The sequence below is a fragment of the Mesocricetus auratus genome, unplaced genomic scaffold, assembly GCF_017639785.1.
Source record: "Mesocricetus auratus isolate SY011 unplaced genomic scaffold, BCM_Maur_2.0 Super-Scaffold_100031, whole genome shotgun sequence".
Classification (NCBI taxonomy): Eukaryota; Metazoa; Chordata; class Mammalia; order Rodentia; family Cricetidae; genus Mesocricetus; species Mesocricetus auratus.
This window is the reverse complement of record NW_024429212.1, coordinates 875,745-901,686: the sequence shown is the minus strand read 5'-3', so window position 1 is coordinate 901,686 and position 25,942 is coordinate 875,745. Positions and strand designations below refer to the sequence as shown.

The 25,942-nt window shown below is 39.5% G+C and overlaps 1 protein-coding gene, 1 long non-coding RNA gene and 1 pseudogene across 2 annotated transcripts; 2 read left to right on the top strand and 1 right to left on the bottom strand.

The window, feature by feature from the left end:
* Positions 1-1,172: 1,172 nt before the first annotated feature.
* On the bottom strand, positions 1,173-1,707 carry LOC121135191 (annotated as a pseudogene).
* A 5,607-nt stretch (positions 1,708-7,314) lies between these two features.
* Positions 7,315-8,341, top strand: LOC121135145 (alpha-defensin 20-like). The gene is made up of 2 exons (XM_040733510.1): positions 7,315-7,541; positions 8,104-8,341. The coding sequence occupies exons 1-2, from the start codon at positions 7,370-7,372 to the stop codon at positions 8,187-8,189; spliced, it is 258 nt and encodes an 85-aa protein (XP_040589444.1). The 5' UTR covers positions 7,315-7,369; the 3' UTR covers positions 8,190-8,341.
* Positions 8,342-20,097: 11,756 nt separating this feature from the next.
* On the top strand, positions 20,098-21,274 carry LOC121135176. Its single transcript, XR_005872386.1, has 2 exons — positions 20,098-20,457; positions 21,029-21,274. It is a non-coding gene; the product is annotated as an uncharacterized LOC121135176 (long non-coding RNA).
* Positions 21,275-25,942: the final 4,668 nt, after the last annotated feature.

Below are 25,942 nucleotides of genomic sequence, written 5' to 3'. Positions count from 1 at the left end.
GGAGCCATCAAATGATGTGCTGTCATTCTTGTTTGATATTGTGTTAGTTTTATTCTTAGGAGATAAGGCACAATATACAAAACCATACAATAAAGACTTTGCATGCTGTTTCTCATCATCTGGATGGTAGGAGATGCCCTTCCACGAAAGCAGCAGAATTACCAGGACACTTTTCTGTACCTAAGTGTTACCATTTCCCAGTACTCATGTTGTGTAAGAAAACAAATAAACAAGCTTATCATTTTTTCTCTTGCCTCAGATTACTCCTGGTATGTGCTATCTCTGAATTCATTTGTAAAATTGAGATCCTTTTGCAGGTAGTAGAAATTAGTGATTTCTGTGCTTTTCTCATAGTAGGAAAATATCAATGTATGTCATCATATGGATACTTGTATAGTAAAAAATATATAAATATACCATCTACCCAAAAAGCACCAATGGTTTTGGCTACATATCTAGAAGCAGAAATACTACATTATTCTAGTGATGCATATGAAGTCATATATGCCCACTGTCCCCATCCCATAGTACACTGGTGACTGTTGATCATGCTACTGACCATCTTGAAGCCAATAAGACAAAAATGATGGATACACCACGTGTCTTCCCAAGATTATGTGTCACTGACTGGCAATTCCTTCAATCAGTGCCTTATCCTCTGCATGTCCAGACCTAACTAAATTTGTCCTGCCATTATGGAGTAGTCTACAATTTACTTGACTGAATCTGAATCATATATATATATATATGTATATATATATTGCTCATTCTGTGTACCAAGAATGGAGAATAATTAAAATACTGCTCACTCTGACACCTTGAAAGTCTATGCTACTTACCCATGCTGTGAGGCTTAGTCAAGAGCCTTTGGAATGAAAGTGTCTGATTCTTAAGTGAAATCCCTTAAGTGAAATCCCTAATAAGGTTTAAACAAAACCCTTATTAGCAATTGAAAAGAGGAGCACGGATTCTAGATAGAAAGTGAAATAAGGAAGCCAAATTATTCTGCTGGCCTAGTTATATGCCTCTCTTCTGTCTTAATTTGTTTAACTTTTTTTTAACAAAAATCTATATATGTGTGTATGTATATATATATGTTTAACATATATTGTAGGAATTAAGGAGATTTAATTTAACAGAAAAACAATAATACAACACCACAGCATAGAATTCAAGGAGAGGACAGAACCATCAAGAAAAAAGACAACAAAAAGATAAGGTGGACATTTAGTGTCAGGACTCTTTACAGGAGACCTTCTGTCTATTAATTTCCTGTAGGCACTTCTTAAACTCTGTGGGGTTTTCTAGAGCTCAGTGTCATGTGTGCTCAAGGGACAATTTTTTTTACTTTTCCTAGCGGGCTCTGATTAGAGAACTAGATGGTTCTGACATCATGTAGAGTGGACCGCTTTTCCTTTACCATGTTCAGGCAAATGTTGTCTTGAATGTCTATGCTGGGGTGGTAGCAGGGAGTGAGAAACATATCCGTGGGTCCATTGTAAGGGTAGCCACTGAGGGAATCTAGTGAGAGCTTATCCCTCAGGTCTTGATATACTGTGATGGCTGCTCCATGGATGGTCCCTATCCATTTGAACTGGTTGTCTGATTCAGGGAATGTGAAAATCCCTTTGTCATCAGACATAAAAAGGATCATCAATCCTGCTGAATTCTCTTGCCCACAAGGCAAGATACCCCACAAGTGACAGCAACACTGACTGCAACAGTGTTGTAGAGATTTTGTTAGGGTGGGGGGATGCTGGAACAGGAGAGCAGACATGAAAGGGCAACTCAGTTTTCTCTTAATTTTCATGAACAAAGTCAAAAATGCATCTCACATGCAATAGGCTCACAGATTCTTCTGAAACAATCTCATTCTGAGAGAATGAAAGAAGACACCTCAAGGAGGAACACCAATGAATTCATGTGGTGAGAACTGGAGTGAAAAACAAAGAGAAAATCTGTTCAAGAGATAAAATGTCAAGGAAACAAATCATGCACAAAGAATGCCAGACAACTGAAACTAAACTTATGATGGCCAACACGATGGCTTAGTGGGAGAGAAGCTATCACCGCACCTGACAGACTCAGAATCCACATAGAGAAGGAGAATCAGACTTCCATTAACTGTCTTCTTATGTTTTTGGCTGTGAACCTAGCCTTTAATGGCTGAGCCATCTCTCCAGCCCATCATTAACTGTCTTCTGACATCCACATGTGTACTGTGGCACAGGTGTAATGTGCTCACTACAGAAGTTTACATGAGACAGACCCCCCATGTTGTAAAATATCATTTTAAGTAGGCAAAGATGTATTACATATGTGTCTGTTGCAGAATATTAGTTTAACTGTGTAAAGGTGAGTACCCGCCAAGGTTCAGTTACAGAATGCATGCTTTTGTCTCAAAGGTGGATGCCCTAGTTTGGTGTAACTGTAAAGATTCTCAAACAGTTAACTCCGTTTGGCCTTGGACAGACACAGAAGAACTGTTAGTTCATATACCGATTGAGAATCACTGTAGTTTGTGATGATCAGAAGACATGTGCCATTGAAATCACATCTTCTCTATCAACATGGCATTGTCAACACATCCTACAATGTGTGAGATGTCATCAGTCATCATTGTAATGAGCCTCCACACAAACTTCAGTTAGCAACCTATGGTATCACAAAAAAACACCCAAAATCTTTCAAAATATCCCACTCATCACAGAAACTTGAAATGGACGACACACGGTTACTGGTTCATAGTAGCCAATACTGTGGCAGGCCAAAGTTATGGATTCTCACTGTGAGTCTGGTCTCCTTGTAGAGTATGGACACACGGGGATAGATGTGTAAACTAGGGATGGGTCAGAAGTCCTGTATTGAATTCATAATAAAAGTTCAAATGATTTCACTGGTTTGTAAACACTCATCTTTAAAACAGGGAGGTATGCCTTCACGATGTGAGGAAACTCCTCAGCCTAAGGTGAGGCTCCATTTGCTTTCCCTCATCCATCCTAACATCATAGTCTTCTGTCAGAAACATCTGCACATTACTCTGTTGGACTTTCCCTGTTTTTCTTCTTCCCATCATCATTATCGTTTCTGATACACTTCACTTCTCAGCTCATCCAAGGCTTCCATCCTCAAGTGAGACCTCATGTCTCTCTCTTCTGTAGGTATATCTAACCTCATTTACTTCATCTTGGATAACTGCTTATTTTGTGAGATTGTTTTCAACAATAATATTATTAAAGGCATAAAGTTCTGGAGATATTTGACACTAGAAAATATGATCTTTTCTCGTTTAACAAATATACATTATTAGTTATTGGATAAAACACTTAAATACTATTGAACTTAAGTCACTTCTTTTTTATAATATCTTTATATATATATTTTTTAATTTAAATTTAAATTAGAAACAAGGTTGCTTCACATGTCAATTCCAGGTCCCTCTCCATTTCCCTCTCCTCCTCCCGTGCCCTCCCACCAACATCCCCAATAACCCCTCATTTCCCCAGGGAGGGTGAGGCCCTCCATGGTGGTGTCCATAGTCTGTCATTTCATCCAGGACAGGGCCTGGACCTTCCCCCAAGAGATGCAGGGCCTTGTTTACCTGGATCTGCTGGTTTCCTGGTCTTGTTGGTGGAAGAGAAGACCTGGAATCTGGGGTGCTTGGCTTCTGCCGGGATGGGAAGTTCTGTGCGGTTCCCAGGCAATCCCCAGGCACTGGAATGGGAAGCTTCTTACATAAGGTAAAAATTCAAAATTTCCACTGATTATATAAGTCACGACAGCTTTGTGTGACTTCATAGAAATCATGATAATTTGAAGCTTATGATGTCAGATAGCATTCTCAAATTACATAATATATGCAGTATATTGACATTAGCTTATCCTTATAGATTGCTGATGTCTTTTATCTGTTCTGATAAGAGGTTTTCACAATAGTCCAACAAAGTAGCTGCCTTTGTTGACCAACATTTTGTGGGTTTGTAAAGGACCTTTGAAGAGGTTAATTGCCTTACTCAGAGACACTAAGGATTACACAAGAGGGCTGTTGCCAAATCCCTTGTACTTCATCACTGCCCAGTGATCCACATTAGCTTCTGCATTTTAGAGTGTTAACTTCTGTCATTTTTTGGGACTCTTTGTTTTCCTTGCTTAGAACTTGAGAGTGGCTCAAGGTTGGAGGACTTCTGTTAGCAGATAGTCGCTCAACAGCTTCTCCTTGACCTCTAACTCTGCAAATATCCTCCTCTGGGATTAGTTGTGAACTCACTAGTGAATCACCTACACTCCCTAGAAATATTTGAAGAAAAGGCTTTTGTCAGATATCACAAGTCAAAAAAGAAAATCGCACATCTGATCACTGCTAAAGAAACCGAGTTGATTATTAAGGGAAACTGCAAGTTGTGTTGACACTTTACACACTAGTTTGTGACAGAAAACAAGATCTATGTCTAAATATCATATATGAGAGAGTACATACCATGTTTTTCTTTTTGTGACTGGGTTACCTCACTCAGGATGGTTTCTTCTAGTGCCATCCATTTGCCTGCCAATTTCAGGATTCCATTGTTTTTTTTCACTGGGTAATACTCCATTGTGTAAATCTACCACATTTTCTCTATCCACTCTTCGGTTGAGGGGTATCTACGTTGATTCCAAATTTTGCCTATTACAAATAAAGCTGCTATGAACATAGTGGAACAGACATCCTTGTTGTATGAATGAACATATTTTGGATATATGCCTAAGAGTGGAGGTGCTGGGTCTTGTGGTAGGTTTATTCCCATTTATTGAGGAATCTCCACACTGATTTCCAAAGTGGCTGTACAAGTAGGCACTCCCACCAGCAGTGAAGGAGTGTTCCCCTTTCACCACATCCTCTCCAGAATAAATTGTTGTTGGTGTTTTCATTATTATTATTAATTATTTTTAAGTTTAAATTTAGGTTAGAAACAAGGTTGCTTCAAAGTCAGTTCCAGGTCACTCTCCCTTTCCCTCCCCTACTCCCCTGCCCTCCCCCCAACACCCTCATTATTCCCTTATTTCACCAGGGAGAGTGAGGCCCTCCATGGGGATGTCCATAGTCTGTCATCTCATCCAGGGCAGGTCCTAGACCCTCCCCCAAGAGTTCAGGGTGAGAGTGGATCTCACATTGTTAGATGGGAGTCCAAAGTCCATGTGTATACTCTGGATGAATACTCATCTACTGCCCAAGGCTCAATAGATTACCTAGGCCTCCTCACTGACACCCACATTCAGAGGGTCTTGATCAGTCCCATGTTGGATTCCCAGGCTGATGCCTGGGATTCAAGAGTTAACCTTTGTCAGGTCAGCTGTTTCTGGGAGTTAAACCAGCACAGTCTTAATCCCTTTGGTCATCAGCCCTCCCTCTCTGTTACTGGCTTTCTTGAGTTCAGTTCAGTGCTTAGCCGTGGGAGTGTGCCTCGTCTTCCATCAGCCACTGAATGAAGTTTCTGTATCCCAGACTCTCTGTCTATGGGATTGTAGCATTATTTGTAATAGCCAGAACTTGGAAGCAACCTAGATGCCCCTCCACTGAAAAGTGGATAGAGAAAATGTGGTAGATTTACACAATGGAGTACTATTCAGCAGAAAAAAAACAATGGAATCCTGAGATTTGCAGGCAAATGGATGATACTAGAAGAAACCATCCTAAGTGAGGTAACCCAGTCACAAAAAGAGAAACATGGCATGTACTCTCTCATATATGGATTTTAGACATAGATCTGGGAGTGCCAGTCGTTAGTGTTTTTTATTTTAGCCACTCTGACAGGAGTAAGATGGTATCTCAGAGTTGTTTTGATTAACATTTCCTGGATGGCTAAGGATGTTGAGCACTTTCTCAAGTGTCTCTCAGCCATTTTAGACTCCTCTATTGAGGATTCTCTATTTAGTTCTGTAGCCCACTTTTTAACTGGATCCTTTGGTGTTTTGGAGACTTGCTTCTTGAGTTCTTTCTAAATTTGGAGATCAGCCCTCTGTCAGATGTGGGTATAGTGAATATCTTTTCCCATTCTGTGGGCAAAATGGCATGCTTTTTAAAGGTTACATTTTAATGGTTCAAGACACTCTTGGACTTCAGTGGCCAGTTCTGCTCTGACAAATGGCAGGAAGAATGGCAAGTGAATACCAATAATATAAATAATTCAAAAGAGCATGGTGGATGTTTGTGTAGACAGTTTTATTAAGTGCCACTGTGACAACCTCTGATGATCAGCAAAATAGTGCGTAGGTGTATGAAATATAAGATATGTTTTTTGACTCAGAATTATAAGCGTAAAAGGCTATTGAAGAGGTCATGTCCCATGAGGCAATATGATAAACATATACATATATGCTTGTGAATTAGTATACTCATGGCTTTGCTAGTAATTGCACAGAGTTGTAAACAATAACATTATTACAATGGAACAATAATTAGCAACATGTAAGACTAGCGAGCTGTTTTCACACTGGGACACCATATGGTAACTGAAATTATCAGGAAGTCACTATCTTTTAGCATACATGATGAGGAAATGTGTATAAGAACATGTACAGGCCAATGTTCATAGATGAAAGGCAGTAACTCTAAGAGTAGACACACTCTATAATGTTTGATTGTTATTTATTGGAAGTAACTTAATATTTTATGAAAGTTAAAAAATGCAGTCTGAGAATGACCAACAGCACAATATTTGCTGGCTCCCAAAGTGTGAAGCAGCAGCTGGAATGCACTCATGAGATATGCTCAGGACACACTGGCTTCTGCACAAAAACCTGCTATAGCTTCATTCAGAAAAATTCGGTCCCTCACCTCCTACTGAGCTAGATTCACCAGGCCATGTTATTTTCTCCATACAGGACCCTAAAGAAGGGAGGCACAAAATTTTCCTTCATGCGGATGAAAATACTCCAATTAATCAAAGAACTGACTGTCCAATCTAAAGGTACTTTGGCGGGGTCCATGGTCCACACTCTCTGAGAAGTGCCGGCTCCCACTTCAGAACACAAAAACACTTGTTCCATGGAACTTGGAAAATACCCAACTCCTTTTTTCCCTGAGAACAGAAAGGTAAATACTCAAGCAGATGGGAAGCAGGACAAGATAACTAGGCCCCTTAATCATCATCAGCTGGAAGGCAGGGCTGTCAGTGAGCACACAGCCAACATCATGGCGGCAGCTGTGAGAACTGAGGAACATCAAAGGGATCTAGAGGGCAACAGTCTCTCCAGTTCCAATCAGTACATGCTCTCTCTCCCTACAGAGCTTGGGTTTGCACCTCCTCATGACAGTCCTATAAATGCAGGCTGTCCCCTCAGTCCCCACATACTAGGCTCCTATTCATCTTCCTCCAGGTGACTCTCAGCCATGAAGACACTTGTTCTCTTCTCTGTCCTTGCCCTGCTGGCCATTCAGAACCTTGCTAATCCATTGCCCAAAGCAACGGAAGAGTCTAATGATGAGGAGCAACCAGGAATACAGGACCAGGATGTGCCCACCTTCAATGGAGTCCCAGGAGGCTCTGATCTCCCACCATCAGGTGAGTGGTGACGCCCAGTGTGGTAGTAGGTTAGAGTCTCCTGAGACGGGGTGATGAGGTGTCCTGGAATCCTATGGGGAGCTTGTGAAAATATGTCACTTGATCCTCTAGGACCTTCAGTGTCTTATTCATAGAAGTAACTGCGAGGGTCAAAAAAGTATAAATGATTTCCATTCTTTTAAGTTTTCTGTGGACTAGTTTCAAAATATAGAACATGTTGATTAGCTCTTTGTCTTTCCAGTTGATACTCTTGTTATAGATAGAAAAACCTGCTTTTCTTGAAACAATATATTTAGGAACCAAATGCCAACACATTGGCAGTGTTGGGTCAGAAAGACACAAAAAGTAGAAGGAACCAAGATGCCTGTCAGGACAGTTCTGTGATCAACACTTCTTAAAAGTAGTATTTCCCAATGTTTGCAGTTGAATATGCTTGGTGTGATGTCACCCATACAAACATGTCGCTTCTGTACCATGCGTCATTCATTCATTTTCAAATTAGTGTACTCCATTGCATGCTGCTGGCTGCCTTATTTAAAATTGGTGTTTTCTGTTTCCTCAGCAAAAAAAGATTTGTGCGTGGAGTACTGTAGAAATTTTCTCTTTTGGAAAAGAGCATGGTGCATGACGACCTGCATTAAGTCCTGAAAATTTTACTGACGTCTTACCAGGATCTGTATAAATTCTTCCTGCATCTGAGTCCAGAGACAAGCACACCATGTTCTCTGAGACCTCATTATCAATCATTAAACTTGTACTTATCCTCAGTTGTTTTCCCTTCTCCAATAAATTTCCCAGCAGAAAAAAATCTGTTTTCATGTTTCTTTGGTGATTTGTATGTGACTTGATATTTTTCAAAGCTATGCTACAGACTCTTTAATGAATCCCTATACACCATGTTTTAGTTACACTTTATTAGTCATTTCAATGTTGAAAAGGATCAAAATACCAAGTAACGTCTCAGAGATTCTGATCAAGCTACTTCTATTGTCTGTCAACTCTACTGTCCGTTTGATAGGACTACCCCTCGAAACATGTCTCACATTACCACGATCCGTTCTTCAATTGAAGGACATTTATGTTGTTTCCATTTTCTAGCTAGTGTGAATAACTCAGCAATGAACATGACTGAGGAACAGTGTCTGTGTAGTAGGATGCAGGTTCTTTGGGCATTTGCCATAGAGTGGACTGCTGTGCCACATGAAGATTTCCTTATGGTCTTTTGAGAACACTCCACACTGATTTCCATAGTTCCTGCACCAGTTTGCTATCCCACCAACAGTGTTCTGTAGATAATGATGCTGGCTGTAATATTGCCAACTAAACAAGGCCATGTATATCATACAGGCTCATAGGACTGTATATTATCCCATCCTGCCAACAACCAAAATAACTCTCTATTCTCTCTGTGAGGTCCAGCCTCAAGAATGCCCTTGACATACTACTGTACAAGATGATCCTGCAAAATACTGGAATGGTTCAGTGGCTTCTGCACCAAGCATCAGTAAAGCTACTTGTTCTGCTGTCACTGAATACGGAGACCAGGAACAACATGGTGACCTTATAGTGAGGACAAAGAGAGGTCTCTGATCACTGCTGCAACTGTGCTTCTCCTTTACCTCCAATACATGGCTTGCATTTTGTTTGCATTCTTATAGAATTTGCGATGAGGCTCAGACCTAACTGTGGATATCAAGAATTGGTACCTTAAAGGATACTTTTGTAAATGATCAAATAGTTTAGGTTTTACTTACAAAATAACAGCTCCAATACTAACAATTTTAAAGCTGATCCCAGGGTGTAGACACAAAGTATAAAAAAGTACAGGGTGCTGATGATCCAGCTACATTTATCTCTTACCTCTTTTCTCTGCCTCCATGGAGATTCAATTGCTTCTCAAAGACATTTCCTACTTGCCAAGAAAAACTACCACTTTAGGCTTCAGGTTAATACAGTCATAATATCCCACCTTTTCTGAGAACCACTGTTTTCTTCGCAAGTGTTGAAGTTTTAATGAGCAGGCAGGAAGAGTGTGGTGTCTTCCTACTAAGCCCATGGTTGTTTCCGGTTCCATAGAGGAACTGTTACTAGAAAAAGTTAGTATAGATAGAGAAATGATAGGAAGAAAACCATGGCATTCTACTTCATGATGTGCACAATATCTGTGGCACCTTCGCTTGCACAGGAAAAGATGTATTTTCTACATAGAAATCCTGTTCACACAGTGATTGAATAGTACCTAATATTTCAAGTGTTCAGTGTAATATACACTAAAGTGAGATACCTTCCAATTTACATGGGCTATTGCATCCTGTTACTGATTCAAGAGAGAAAAAACATCAGAAATCAGGTCTCCTTCCAGCCTAGAGGCTCCAGTGTTTCTACAGGGTGTTAAGGCTCAGATTCTAGAACATTGCACATGTCTCAAACGAGTTATATCTGATACCTGATAGAAAGACAGAAGTAGTGAACTCTTAGACTGCACACTCCAGTAGCACACATAATGTGGGTTCACAGCAGACATTCTGGAGGGCATTCAATATGGAAGAAGGCATACTGTGAGAATAGAGTACTGCATTGCTCTGTGAGTTAGAAAGGATGCTAGAAGCATGTCCTATGGTAGTTGTTCTAACAATATGTGTTGGGATGAGACAGACATCAACTGTACCAAATGAATTAATAGAGAAATTGTAACCCTAGCCAGCACAATTTTTGTAGTCTCAAAAATCACAGAATAATGATTAGTGCATTGCAAACATACTATGCAATTACCAAAGTCCCACAAGACATTTCATCTTAAATAATTAACTCATGCCCTGGCAAAATAAATTTAAGGGTTTATATAAACACGTGGTCATCTTTTTGAAATGGACTTATCTAAGGAAGTAGGTCATCTGTGTTCAGGTAGAGTTAGCATGATGCCACTCACTGTCAATCAGAACACAAATGGCACAATCGGTTTGAGCAACCTCCCCACTATCCTTCTCCATGGCTTCTGCACCAGCTCACAGAGCTGAAAGCCTCTCTTACCTTTGTTCCCAGAAGTTCCTTCCAAACCCTCTCCCTATTGAATATTCTTGACCCAGGATGATATAATCTCATGTGTTTTTTCTAGCCACGTTAGAAGTTTCGGGTGAAATATTCTTTAAAATGGAAGACTTCATTGTGTTTAAACTAGCCTATGATAATGGTGAAAAGTTGATATGCACAATGGTAGGGTTGATACCTGTATATACACTCTGTGAAATTATTACATTGTGGAATTAGAATGTATGTCACCTCAGACATTTATCACTTCTTTGTGGTAAAATACACTTAAATTCTACTGTCTTAGGTATTTTAAATACATAATTAATTATTGTTTCCAATCATGTTATTGTGTAATAGTATGGCTTCTGCCTAATTGTCATTCTGTATTCACTGACCAACAATACCTCAGCATCGTCAGACCTTGCCAGTCTCCAGTAAGAAGGATTCTATTCTAAGTTTTCATTGTCTTGATTTTTGTCTAGTACATGTGAGAACATGTTGTCCTCCCTTTCTGCATCTGGCCTTTACACATTATGTTTCCTCTTGGATCAACTCAAGTATTGAAAAATTCCACGATTTTATGGTTGAAGAGTTTTCCATGTGCACATATGCAAACACAACATGTGTATACCACATACTCTTTATCAATTCATCCACTCTGGTACATGAAAGACAATGACATCTCTTAACAATAATATACAGTATTAAACATTTATGTACACTCCAAATTATTTTCATTTATATTTCAAAATTTGTTTTCCTGATCTCATTCTACATCCAGAAAGAGAATGTAAGGCTTTGAGAAAATATATTGTTCTTATCTTCAGGAACTTTCCTTTGCCACAGAAAGATCCACAGATCACTTCAGAAATTTACAGGTTAGAGGAAAACGTTCACCATTCTAATGTGATCCAGAGGTTCACCAGGACATTCCTAGTACTTGACACCCTAGGTTAAAATTACTGCCTCATTCTCTTCAACCCTATAACCAATGACCCCATGCCCACATATTTGACATTGCCTGGATTCACCCTCTTGGGATATCCACCTAAAAATCCCAGTTTAAAACATATCCCTCTGTCTTCAAGACTCATGATATGGTAGGCTCTGGTTATTTGATAATTAGACTCAAGAAAGTAGGGCCCTAGAAATAGCTGAAACTATGTTGCCCATACTACACTCAGAACAGCTGTCACCAGCTCTTTCTTGGAAAGGCTCTGCAGTAGGATTGATGTTTATTCACATGTGTCCCAATTAGAGTTTTGGATTCAAGTTTCAGCGACCACCTCAGGCTGAAGCAGAATTTTTACTCAAATTCCTGAGAAATGTAAGTTGGAATCCTAACAAGAGAAACTGGTTGCTCAAAGGAATTAGAGTGTTGTCCTGGCCTTTCTCTGTTCTTCTTTTTCTGATACCTCTGGTATGATGGCAGGGGAAATGGCAAATCAGTGGAAATTTAGTAGCTATACTTCCTAGTTTAAAGCAAGCAAACATACATTTTCTGGTTCCCCTCATGTTGTAGCAATCACTAAGTCCACACATCTCCCACTAAACTTCTCCTCAAGGGAAGAGGCCTAAACCACACTTGTGTTATATACTTACCCATTTTCCAATTGCAGAAATTTAGATAAAATATGATTAAAAAATCTGTTCTTTGAAGCATCCTGAAGAGTTTAGAACATGTGCCTCTTAATTCTTATTTGTTATGTGTAATGCTTGGGATTAAATGAAAAGCTAAAGTCCCACATAAACATACACTGAAATGCATAACTTTGATGTATAGAATATTCTATACAGGTCACAGGACCTCTCACTATGGACATGCACATACTCTGCTTTTCTACTACTGAGAAAGAAACCATTACAGTAAGAAAAGTATTCCATACAGCATACCCAAGTATTCTAACTCAACTGTACCATGTGCACAATGGTTCAACCCGTTTGGCAGAAGGATAAGTGGTTTGGCATTTGGATAGTTCATTGCAAAAGAAGTCTGTAGTGTAATAAATGAGTGGTAATGGTTATAAGACAACACTCAGTGTGATTGTGGACTGAGACAAGATGTGCAGACTGCAGCTATCCATCCTGGCTCTGGATGGGGGAATCATCAAACAGTTGCCACTGCTTGAAGCTGAGTGGGTTTTTATAATGGGTACTTGCAAACAGTATAACCTAAACCATTAATGGATGAGATAGCTGAGTATAAGTATTTCTGGTCTAGCATTATGATAGGCCTCAGTTCTTCTCCTGTGGGTTCCTCAAGTAGACTAGGAATTCCTCAAAGTTTGACAAAAAGTTTCTAGTGTTAACATGTTCCGTAGTCCTTCTTGACTTGTATGACACAACATGTGTACTCCTATTAATTCACCAGATGCTACCAATTTCCCACAATTATGGAGGCTATGAAGTCTAAGTTGAAGGCTTCAATAATTTACTGTGTGGTGGTAACCCACATCCTGAATGATAAAAGATATTTTAAGGCAATGTTCCTCCAGATAAGAGCAACAAGTCAGTTCCCCCAGCATCTATTATAAATGAACTATCTGATTAATGGGGTATGGTACCTTTTAACCTCATCTTCTAAAAGAAAACCCCACTGATTAGTTCCTAATCTTAAGAATAATATTTATACACATGAATTTCAATAAGATGTAAGCATTCAGACTAGAAGAACATGTAGTAATTAGAAAATATGAAGCAACCCTATAATATGGTGACATCAGTGAGATTTTGTTACAGGTAAGGAAATTAATAAAAATATGCTCTTGAAGACCTGTATAAGGCTGCATTCTGATGCACATGCCACAGGATTTCAGGACCTCTTAAAGCACTGTTTACCCTCCTAGGTGCTGTGTGGTTGAAGCAGGTGCATCTCCATCCATTTCGTCCTGCTGAGTCTAACACAGCTCTTAAGGATGGCCACTATTGGTTTAGGTATATTGCCTTTGAACAAATCAGTTTCTGAGACCATATACTGCCTCTCTCTGTCTGTTATAAGTCCAACCTGTGGGACCAGAATACACTATTTCTCAACACTCCCTTGAGTATTTAGCCCATGTTTCTCTAGGTAACTGCTGATCCTAATCTAGTCGCCAAAAAGGGTTTCAACATATCCCTGCAGAGAATTTCATAGTGGACACATATCAATCACACAGGATACACCATTAGAAACTCTACAGACACACATCAGAACTAACGCACAGTGTCACTTTTGTACAGCATCCATTCTCCACTGAATGTCTTAAATAACTCTAATGGTTGTCTACCAGGTCCTGAGGAGGCACACTGTGAACTAGATTTCAAATCCTTCTCTACACATTCATTGCAAATTCATTCTAGTCACCTTCACCAAGTATAATGCATGATTTGTGAGTCACACATTTCTTTTGTGCTCCTTTATACTTACTGACATCACTTATTAAATCTCAGTCAGAAATCTATGCTGTGCAAGCCCCACATTATAAGCAGTGATCTAAATTCCAAAAGATGTCAAAATTCTCACTATTAAGTTTAGGAATTCTCTGTACAGGCCAAAATCATATATTTGTTCATGAAGCCCTAGATTTGTATCAGCTCTACAGACACAAGGTGAAACAGCATTAGAAAGACTAGCACATGCTAAAATCTACAGTCCCAGTGAGGCCAGGCAATAAAGATGACTACCCTAAGTCAACAGACAGCCTTTGTCCAGTATCTGATGGAGCAGATACAGAGATCCACAGACAAGCTTTTGGCCAGGCTGTAGAAATCCTGTTGCCGAGAACAAAGAGTTGGATCTTTGAGAAAATCAACAAGATAGACAAACCTTCTGATTACAGACTCATTTTACACACCTTTCCCTGTGTGTTCCTACTCTACAAGGAGGCCAGAGTCCCAGTTATAATCCATAACTGGAGGCTGCCACAGAGTTGGCTGCTATGAGCCATTACGCACATGTTGTCCTTTTGAAGTTTCTGTGAAAAGTGAGACATTTTGAAAGATCTTGTGTATTTTTCGAATTTTTTGGAGTACAGGTTTTCAAAGTATGACCTGATGATTCTCTGAATTTCCTCAGAGTCTGTTGTTATGTCCCCCTTTTCATTTCTGATTTTGTTAATTTGCATGTTCACGCTCTGTTGTTTGGTAAGTTTGGACAAAGGTTTGTCTATCTTGTTGATTTTCTCAAAGAGCCAACTCTTTGTTGCATTGATTCTTTATATTGTTTTCCTAGTTTCTACTTTATTGATTTCAGCCCTCAATTTGATTATTTCCTGGCACCTACTCCTCCTGGGGGAGTTTGCTTCTTTGTGTTCTAGAGCTTACAGCTGTGCTGTTAATTCTCTAGCATAACCATTCTCCAGTTTCTTCATGTGGGCACTTAGTGCTATGAACTTCTCCTGTAGCATTGCTTTCAAAGTGTCCATAGGTTTGGGTATGTTGTGTCTTCATTCTCATTGAATTCTAGAAAGTCTTTAATTTCTTTTTTTATTTCTTCTTTGATCCAGGAATGGGGCAGTTGTGCATTATTCAATTTCCATTAGTTTGTCAGGTTTTTGCAATTTGTGTTGTTGTTGAATTCAAATTTTAACACATGGTAGTCTGATAAGATGCATGGAGTTATTCCAGTTTTTTTGTAGCTGCTGAGGTTTGATATTTGCCAACTATGTGATTGATTTTTGAGAAGGTTCTATGTGGTGGTGAGAAGAAGTTTTATTCTTTTTTATGTGGATGAAATATTCTGTATATGTTTGTTAATCCCAGTGGGGTTATTACTTCTATTAGACCCTTTGCTTCTTTGTTGAGTTTCTGTCTGGTATTCCTGTCTAGTGGTGAGAGTTGGGTGTTGAAATCTCCCAGTATAAGTGTGTGGGGCTTTAGATGAGATTTAAGTTGCAGTAGTGTTTCTTTTACGAACGTGGATGCCTTTGTGCTTGCGGCATAGATGTTCAGTATAGAAACTTCATTTTGGTGGATTTCACATGTGATGAGTGTGTAATGATCTTCTTCATCTGTTTTGATTGTTTTTATTTTAAGGTCTAATATGTTAGATATTAGGATTGCTACCCCTGCTTGTTTCTTGGGTCCATTGGATTGGAAAACCTTTTCCAAACCTTTAACTCTCAGGTAATGTCTGTCTTTGAGGGTAAGGTGTGTTTCTTGCAGCAGAAGGAACGGTTCTGTCTTTGAATCCATTCTACTAGCCTGTGTCTTTTTTATGTGTGAGTTAAGGCCATTAATATTGAGGGATATTAATGACCATTTGTTGCTAATTTCTTTGATTTGGAGAGAAAATTTTGATATGCTTCTTTATTTTTCTTCATTTTTTACAACTTGTATACTGGGGAAAATGTAACAGTTCGCTACAGAGAAGTGTCCTAGTGAATACTGGTGGTTTCATGGACCACAAGGAAGAGCATTTCCTCCAGTGGCAGAGGATAAGAAACAGCTTGCATCACTCTTTAATGTGTGATTTGGTTTATTATACCATAAATCTTGTCTCATATGAATAAAATGACTAGGATCTCAAATCTGAACCAAAGTACATCATTTGATGGCCACCAAGGTGTGAAAAGGCACCCAGAATGCACTCATAAGATGAGTTCAGGTCACAACAGCTTCTTCACAAGAAGCGGCTCTAGGTTCACTCTGACCAATTCTATCCCTCAGTTCCTCTTGAGCCAGATTCACCAGGGCCATCTTACTGTCTCTGCAATGACTGCAAAGGAAGGGATTCACTTATTCTTCCTTCATGAGGGTGATAGTACCCCAAATAACTCAAAGAAATGACTTTACAATACACAGGTATTCAGGTCTGGTCCAGGGTCCACACTTTCTGTAAACAGTAGGCTCCCACTTCAGACCAAAGAAACCTCATTGATTCATAAGCTTACAGACTTGGAAAATACCCACCATTTTCCCTGAGCTCTGAAAGGTACATAATCAAGCAGATGGAAAAGAACAGAACATAACAGGCTCCTTCATCATTGTAAGCTCTAAGGGAGGGCTGTCACTGAACACACAGACCAGCATCATGGAGGCTGCTGTGAGCACAGATAGTCATTAGGGACTCTTGAGGAGAAAAGTCTAATGCTAGCATCTTCTGTGTTAGTGGTATCCTGACATAAACACATGGCTTTTACATCATGTCCTGACAAGGTCTTTTTTCTCCAAACAGTGTTTAATGAACTTGTTCACTCTGACAGAAACTTCATGTGTATGTGTCCAGCAAGTGCACAGGAAACAGGAAGGGAAATGACACTGATGAGTCAGAGATTGTAAAGTGATTTCGGGGACACCACAGTCATTTTCAAAACTATTCCGGCTTCTTCTCGAGACTCCTAAGATACAACCTTCTTTCAATATTCAGCCAACACATAAATCTATAAATGCAGTGCCAGAGTTGACCCTGGACTGTTACCTGTAATCCTGACCTGACTAATTTCTGACCTCAGGATGTCATGTTTTCCCTGTGCTTTGCAAACATTCACACTGGTGCTCACACAAGTGCAGAATCCCATGATGACAACAGATTTCAGTACATGTTCCTTCTTGCATTTCCTTTATACACAGCATAAACATTTCTTTTATTTGCTTCTGATGTTTTTATTAAAATCATTCTTTTCCTAGAATATATTCTGATCAATGTTTTCCCTTCTTGAATCCCCTCACAGATCCTCTACACCACTCCCACTTGATGCCTTCTCTCTGTCTTAAAAACACAGCAGGGAAATAAAACAAACAAACAAAAATAAATTGAATAAACAAAACAAAAGAAAAACCACGAGACACTCAGACACTGAAAAATGTGGGTTTTGATAAATAGTAAATGATAAATTTTTACAATCTAACAAAGTTTCCCTTAAGTTCAGAGGTCACATCCAGCCATGCTTGTTAATCATGGAGACCACGCAGCGGTGGCACACACCTTTAATCCCAGCAGGCACACTAGTTTGACATAGATATCAGGCAGTAAGACAAATTCTCGCATCCTGGAAAGAACAATAGCTCCTCTACATGTCATTCCTACCAGCAGAGTTGATCAAGCTGCTTGCTGTGATGTAGCCAGAATAACAGACCCAATAGCTCAGAAGTTGCTTCTCTCAGATCCTCCACTGCTGTGTAGTAAACTTATTATTAGAGCCTGTTGGTGTCCATGTCTCTAAGCCTAACAGTGTAATCTTTTTCTCAATTCAGGTTTGCATATGTGTGTGTGTGTGTGTGTGTGTGTGTGTTGTGTGTGTGTGTTTGTGTTTTCCAGGATATCCTAGAACCTGTTCTGTAGATAAGGTTGGCTTCAAATTCAGAGCTCTATCTGCCTACGCCTCCCTAGAAATAAGGCATGGATCATCACCAGCTAACGAACATTGCACATAAAAAAATGCTCAGCAGAAGAATAATGATCTGTGTCAGTGACATCATGAGACTCAGGTCTGTGTTATGTAAGGAAAGTAGAAAAACAGTAAATTCATTATTTGCTTCATTTACAAGTTAATTGTTAATTTGGTGTTGTCAATTTACTTTCCTCTCAAAGTTCCTTGTAGAAAATTCTTACTTTTGCCATTAATATTTACTTCTTACTATTTCATTGATAGTTGGTTTGTGTCTTTGTAAAGACTCGGGTTCAAGTATCAGTATCTTATCTCAAAGTCTTTTTAGGAAACATCCTAACTCCAGGGCAAAATATGTAGAAAACATTAAGAGACCCCAGACTCAGTTTAAATGGAAATTAACTGAATTTTTATTGAAGCAGTAACTATCCTTGGTTCCCATGTTTGGATATGGAACTGACACCCAGCTAAAAGAGGAAGGTGGCCTTTAAAGGCAAAGGTCATGATGTACTCTTATGGAGTGAGTTTCCTTAGTTCTGAGAGAACTACTCAGGTCATTTAACTCAGGGATTACTTGCTATGACTTAATTTTTTTTGGTGGGGAGGTGTTTCAAGGCAGGGTTTCTCAGTGTCTTTAGAGGCTGTCCTGGAACTAGCTCTTGTAGTTGGCAGGCTGGTCTTCAACTACCAGAGATCAGCATGCATCTGCCTCACAAGTGCTGGGATTAAAGAATGGGCCACCACCACTCAGGCCTCATGAGCCCTCATTTTTCTCTCAGAGCTGGCATCTAGATCAGGTTCACGTTACCCTTTGCCTCCAGATATCATGAAGAATCCATTGGTTCTTGTTGAGATACAAGTGATACTGAGCCTGTATGGTTAATATTTTAACAGAGACAATTCTCTTTATTAGATCACATAATTACAGTTTAGTAGCCCAACCCATGCCCACTGGCAGGAGAAAAATGAGTCGAATCTTGAAAATTTGATTTAAGTGTTTATACAGGTTGCCCTTGACACACACCAATGAACATCAGAATGTATGTAGCAAAAATAGAGAGCAGAGTAACATCTGCTATACCAGGTAAAATTTGATAACCAAGGAGTAAACCATTCAATCCTGTCCCAGCCTCCATTTTAACTAACACTTTTACAAGCTTCATTTATATATATATTAGTGATACTGAGGGAGTCTGGAGGCCAGCATGGGCCCTGGTGTGACAATAGACATCACAGGTAGCCATTTGTCCTTTTGTCAGAGAGAGAATGGAAGTGACTTTTTCAGGTAGAATGGACCTAAAATTCCAGCCATTTTTTGAGGATAAGGGGTGATGTACTCTCCTCAGGAACTGATTCTCTCCTGAAATTAGGATGTCATTGTACTGTGCAAAGAAGATTGGAATGACTGTCAAGGCTGGCATGGGATTAAGCAATGGGGGCATACAGACTAGTCATCAGTGGATCTGGGAGGCAGACTCAAGTCTCATGTCACAGCCAACTTTATTCAGAGTCCCAGACAATTTATACTCTCAAAGATAAGGAAGGCCATATGAATAAATTTCTCATGATTACAAGCTGTTCACAATCAAAGGAGAAGGCACACGTGTCAAAATATATTTTTCCATACAGCAATTTAAAGCAGAGATTACAAGTTTAATTCAGTAATAGCAGAAAGCAATTAAGGTCTTATATGAAGTAAACTCATTATGTCCCACTACACCTGGGAAGGGCACCAAACGAATTCCAAAGACAGTTCCCTGTTATGAAGGTACTGGCATCACAAGATTCTTTCTTGTTTTTGGAAGTTATCACACAGGTAACCAGAATTCTCTTCACATGACTCCATTCCTCCATAGCATCTCCTCCACTTGCCGCGTATTTAACTCCACAGTGAAGACTGATGAAGGACAAGAATTTCAGCCACACTTTAAGTCTCTTTTGAGAACAAGCTCCAGCACCACCCCTCTCCTCAGTAGCTTAAAGCACTGACCTAATTTCCCCACTGCAATGGCAAATCATGGCCAGATGATGGCACTGCTGTGCAAAAGCCCTAGCCTGCTTCCCACAGACAATAAGGTGGACTCTGGATAGTAGGGCTGACCATCAATGTGTGGTTCTCTGAGCCCCAAATACAGTGTAGACCAAGAATCTACACTATTCCATGAAAGGAGGACCAGCTCCCAGAGGAAAACGGACAGATGGCAAGGCCATGGCCGGCAGGAGGCAGAGCTATTCTTTTCCCATTGAGTTCTCAGGGGCTTCTCAGAATGCAGGCATCGCCCCCTAGCGTGCAGAACTTTTAATGTTATCACATTAATTCTAAGCAGTCATTCCAAGAGGAGGGAAGAGACTGCTCCAGGGAGTCAGAAGTCTATGAATTCAGAGATCTTTTAAACATCAGGGCAGATGTGAGTTCACAGAAGCTACCATGACTCCTTCTTTCCAACTCAGAGGTTGGAAGGCTTGGAAATCTCTTTTTATACAGGGGAAAGAAGAATTTTGGAGCAAATCCTGAATACAGGACCAGGATTTGCTGGCCTTCAATGGAGTCCCAGGAGGCTCTGATCTCCCACCATCAGGTGAGTGGTGACGCCCAGTATGGTAGTAGGTTAGAGTCTCCTGAGACAGGGGTGATGAGGTGTCCTAGAATCCTATGGGGAGCTTGTGATTTAGGAAAGTATGTGGCTTGATCCTCTAGGAGCTTCAGTGTATTATTCATAGAAGTAACTGCGAGGGTCAAAAAAGTATAAATGATTGCCGTTCTTTTAAGTTTTCTGTGGAATAGTTTCAAAACATAGAACATGTTGATTAGCTCTTTGTCTATCCAGTTGATACTCTTGTTATAGATAGAAAAACCTGCTTTTCTTGAAACAATATATTTAGGAACCAAATGCCAACATATTGGCAGTGGTGGGTCAGAAAGACACAAATAGTAGAAGGAAACAAGATACCTGTCAGGACAGTCCTGTGATCAACACTTCTTAAAAGTTGTTTTCCCTAATGTTTGCAGTTGAATGTGCTTGGTGAGATGTCACCGATACAAGCCTGACGCTTCTGTACCATGTGTCATTTATTCATTTTCATATTAGTGTATTGTATTGCATGCTGCTGGCTGCCTTATTTTAAACCTGGTGTTTTCTGTTTCCTCAGCAAAAAAAGATTGGTGCCTGGAGTACTGTAGAAATTTACCATTTTCCAAAAGACAATTGTGCTTGCAGGCCTGCATTAAGTCCTGAAAATTTTACTGGCGTGTTACCAGGATCTGTATAAAATCGTCCTGCCTCTGAGTCCAGAGACAAGCACACCATGTTCTCTGAGACCTCATCATCAGTCATTAACCTTGTACTTACCCTCAGTTGTTTTCCCTTCTCCAATAAATTTCCCAGCAGAAAACAATCTGTTTTCATGTTTCTTTGGTATTTTGTATGTGCCTTAGTATTTTTCAAAGCTATGTTACAGACTCTTCAATAAATCCCTATACACCATGTTTTAGTTACATTTTATTAGTCATTTCAATGTTGAAAAGGATCAAAATACCAAGTAACGTCTCAGAGATTCTGATCAAGCTACTTCTATTGTCTGTCAACTCTACTGTCCGTTTGATAGGACTACCCCTCGAAACATGTCTCACATTACCACGATCCGTTCTTCAATTGAAGGACATTTATGTTGTTTCCATTTTCTAGCTAGTGTGAATAACTCAGCAATGATCATGACTGAGGAACAGTGTCTGTGTAGTAGGAGGCAGGTTCTTTGGGCATTTGCCATAGAATGGACTGCTTTGCCACATGAAGATTTCCTTATGGTCTTTTGAGAACACTCCACACTGATTTCTATAGTTCCTGCACCAGTTTGCTATCCAACCAACAGTGTTCTGTTGACAGTGATAGTGGCTGTAATTTTGCCAACAAAACAAGGCCATGTATATCGTACAGGCTCATAGGACTGTATTTTATCCCATCCTGCCAACACACAAATTAAATCTCTATTCTCTCTGTGATGTACAGCCTCAAGAATGACCTTGACATACTACTGTTACTACTGTATAAGATGATCCTGCAAAATACTAGAACCTGTCAGTGGCTTCTGCACCAAGCATCAGTAAAGCTACTTATTCTGCTGCGACTGAACACGGAGACCAGGAACAACATGATAAAATTGTAATGAGGCAAAAGAGTGGTCTCTGATCACCACTGCAATGGTTCTTCTCCTTTACCTCCAATACATGGCATGCATTATGTTTACATTCTTATATAATTTGCTATGAGACTCTGGCTGAACTCTGGATATCAAGGATCAGTACCTTTAAGGACACTTTTGTAAATGAATCAATAGTTTAGGTTTTACTTACAAAATACTAGCTCCAATACTAACAATTTTAAAGCTGATCCCAGGGTGTAGACACAAAGTATAAGAAAGAACCGGGTGCTGATGATCCAGCTACATTTCTCTCTTACCTCTTGTCTCTGCCTCCTTGGAGATTCAATTGCTTCTCAAAGACATTTCCTACTTGCCAAGAAAAACTACCACTTTAGGCTTCAGGTTAATACAGTCCTAATATCCTATCTTTTCTGAGAACCACTGTCTCCTTAGCAAGTGCTGAAGTTTTAATGAGCAGGCAGAAAGACTGTCCAACAGGATTCACCAGGACACTTCTTTGTACTGAACTGTTACCTTTCTCCCAGTACACATGTTGTACAAAATGAATAAAAACAAAGAAGCATGTCAAAATTTTCTCTTCCCTTAAATTTTTCATGGTATACACTATCTCTGAATTCATTTGTAAGCTTTGAGTTCCTTTTCCAGTTTATAGAATTCAGTGATTTCTGTGCTTTTATAATAACTAAGCAAATATCAATAAATATTATAATATGTATACATGTATAGTAAAAATACATATGAATATACCATCTAACCTAGAAGCAGCAATCGGTTTGACTCCAGATCTTGAAGCAGAAACATTGCATTATCCCAGTAATGCATATAAAGTCATATATGTTCACTCTTTCCATCCATAGTACAATGGCGACGGTTGATCATGACCATCATTAAGCCAACATGACAAATATGGATACTTCAAGATCTTGTAGGTTTCCCTGTGACTCCCTGGCAATTCCTTCAATCATTGCCTTATATACTCTCTGCATATCTAGGTTTAACCAAGACTTTTCTCAACATTGTGGGAGTCGTCTTCAGTTGACTTGACTGAATCAGAAACTTGTGGATACATATAAAGGCTCACACAACCTTCTTAATCTGTTTCCAAGAATGGAGCATAATTAAAGTACTTCTCACTTTGAACCTGGAAAGTTTATGCTGATGCCACACAATGCTGTCTGTGAGACAAGAGTGTTTGTAATGTAAGTGTCTGACACCTAAATGAAATTGTTTTAAACAAAACTCTGACTCCAGTTAGTACCAATTGCAAAGAGGACACAGGGTCCAAATAGAAATTGAAATAAATGAGCTCAAATGATCCTACCTGCCTAGTTATGTGACTCTTATCTCTTATTTTTGCCTTATTTTATATTTGAAACAATCACAAAGTCTTCCCACATGCAATAGGCTCACCGATTTCTTCTGAAGCAATCTCATTATGAGAGAATGAAAGAAGACACCTGAAAAAGGCATGCCAAAGAATTCATATATGAGAACTGAAATGAAAAACAGAGAGAAAGTCTACTCAAGAGACAAAATGTCAAGGAAACAAACTGTCATTTCATATACTGATTGAGAATTACTATAGTTTGTGATGATCAGAAGACATGTCCCCAGTGAAATCACATCTTGTGCACCAACATGGCATTGTCAATACATCCTCCAACGTGTGAGTAGTGATTACTAACTATTATGATGATGCTTCAAACAACCTTCAGTAAGCAACCTATGGTATCATGAGAAAATTATACAAGATCTTTCAGATTGTCCCACTTTTAACAGAAACGTCAAAAGGGCAACATGTGCTTCATGGCTCAAAGCAGCCAACTCTGTGACAGCCTCCAGTTATAGATTCTCACTGGGACTCTGGTCTCCTTGTAGAGTAGGAATACCCAGGGAAAGGAGTATAAACTGAGTCTGTATACAGAAGTCCTGTATTGACTTCATAATAAGAGTCCACTAGAATTCACTGGTTCCTAAACACTCATCTTTAAAACAGGGAGGTTTGTCTCCGAGGTCCACGGAATCTCCTCAGCCTAAGGTGCAGCTCCACTTACATTCCTTCATCCATTCTAACCTCATAGTCTTCTGGTCAGAAACATCTTCACATTACTTTGTTTACTTTCCTGTTTTCCTTCTTCCCATCATCATTATCATGTCTGATAGACTTCACTTCTCAGCTCATACAAGGCTTCCATCCTCAAGTGAGACTCATGACTCTCTCTTTTGTAGGGACATGTAACCTCTTATACTTTATCTTGGATAACTGCTTATTTTGTTAGATGTCTCTTTAACAATGAGAACCATATTGCCATAAAGTTTGTGAAGCCTTTGTACAAGAAACACGAACCTTGCTAGTTTAACAAATATACATTGTTAACTATCAGGTAAAATATTTGCTTGCTATTGAACATGACTACTTCTTACATAAGATGGGAATATTAAATTTTCATTCATGATTGAGTCAGGGCAACTTTGTGTGACTTTATAGAATTCTTGATGCCTTGAGTCTTAATGTACCAGGTAGCATTCTCAAAGCATACAACATATGCAGTATATTTGTATTAGCTTATCTCCATGGATTTCTGAGGTCTTTTTTATCTATCCTGATAAGAGGTTTTGACAAGAAACCCAATACAGAGGGTACTCATATTGACAAATATTTTGTGGCTTTGTAAAGAATCTTTGAAGAGGTTAATTGTCCTAGTCAGAGAGAAAAGATATTAGGCTCGAGTCCTCTGACCAAATCCCATGCATTCATCATAGCCTATATTCCCCCATAGCTACTCCACTGTAGATGTCTAATTTATGTCAATTCCATGAACACTTTGGTTTTTCTGCTTTGAATCCGAGAGAAGTTCAAGGTTGAACATTATATGTTGTCAGATGGTCTCTCCGCAATTTCCCCTTTCAAAATTCCTCCTCTGGGATTAGATGTGAACCCACCAGTGAAATACCCACACTCACTAGAAATACTGTAAGAAAAGGTTACTGCCATATATCACATGCCAAAAAATCACATAAATGGTCACTGGTAAAAAAATTGAGGTGATTATTAAGGGAAACTGTTGAGTTATGTTGACACTTTGCACACTGGTTTGTGACATAAAACAAGTGCAGGAGAGATCACATCCACACCAAATTGAGAGGGCAGGAGAGTTTAAAAGAAACAAATCCTCAAGATTGTGATCCTTCTTACTTCCTGAATGTCAGTAGTATGAGTGCCCATGAAGAATGAAGGGAACCGCCCTTCCATAAACACAAGGGAGCCAGCGGCATGGTTTGAGATTTCAGCTCATAGAAGGTTAACTTCCAAAGAGGCAATCTTTGAACATGAGTGATACTTGGACAAGATCTAGTGCACTGCTGTGTAGGAGAAACAGCTGTGCACTATGAAGTGATCCTTTTTTCTCCACCAAGACTTCAGTGACTCTGACCCACCAACTCCATCCACAGTTCTACTTTCTAACTGCTTATTGGATATCCACATCTGATACCAAATATCAGAACTTTAATGACACTGCAACTCCACTGGGAAGATGCAACTTTCTCAGTTGTGGCATTGGGTAAGCAAGATAACACTGTGTGTATCACAGCACATGAGAGGAATTTTTCTTCTTTTATCATTTGTGATTTTAATTTTAAATAGCTTGTTTTACATGTCAATCCCAGTTCCCTCTTCCTCCCCTCCTCCCGCACTCCCCATCCCCCCAGTCTCCCACCCTATTGCCAATTCCTTCCAAATAGGGGATATCTAAAATCTGTCATTTCACTCAGGGTAGTGTCCAGGCACTCCCCTAAGAGTCCAGGCTGAGACAGCATCCCTCTTTGTGCTATGGCCACATGATGACTGTTTGTATTCCAGGGATAGACACTGATCCACTGCTCATGGCTCCATAGGTTGCC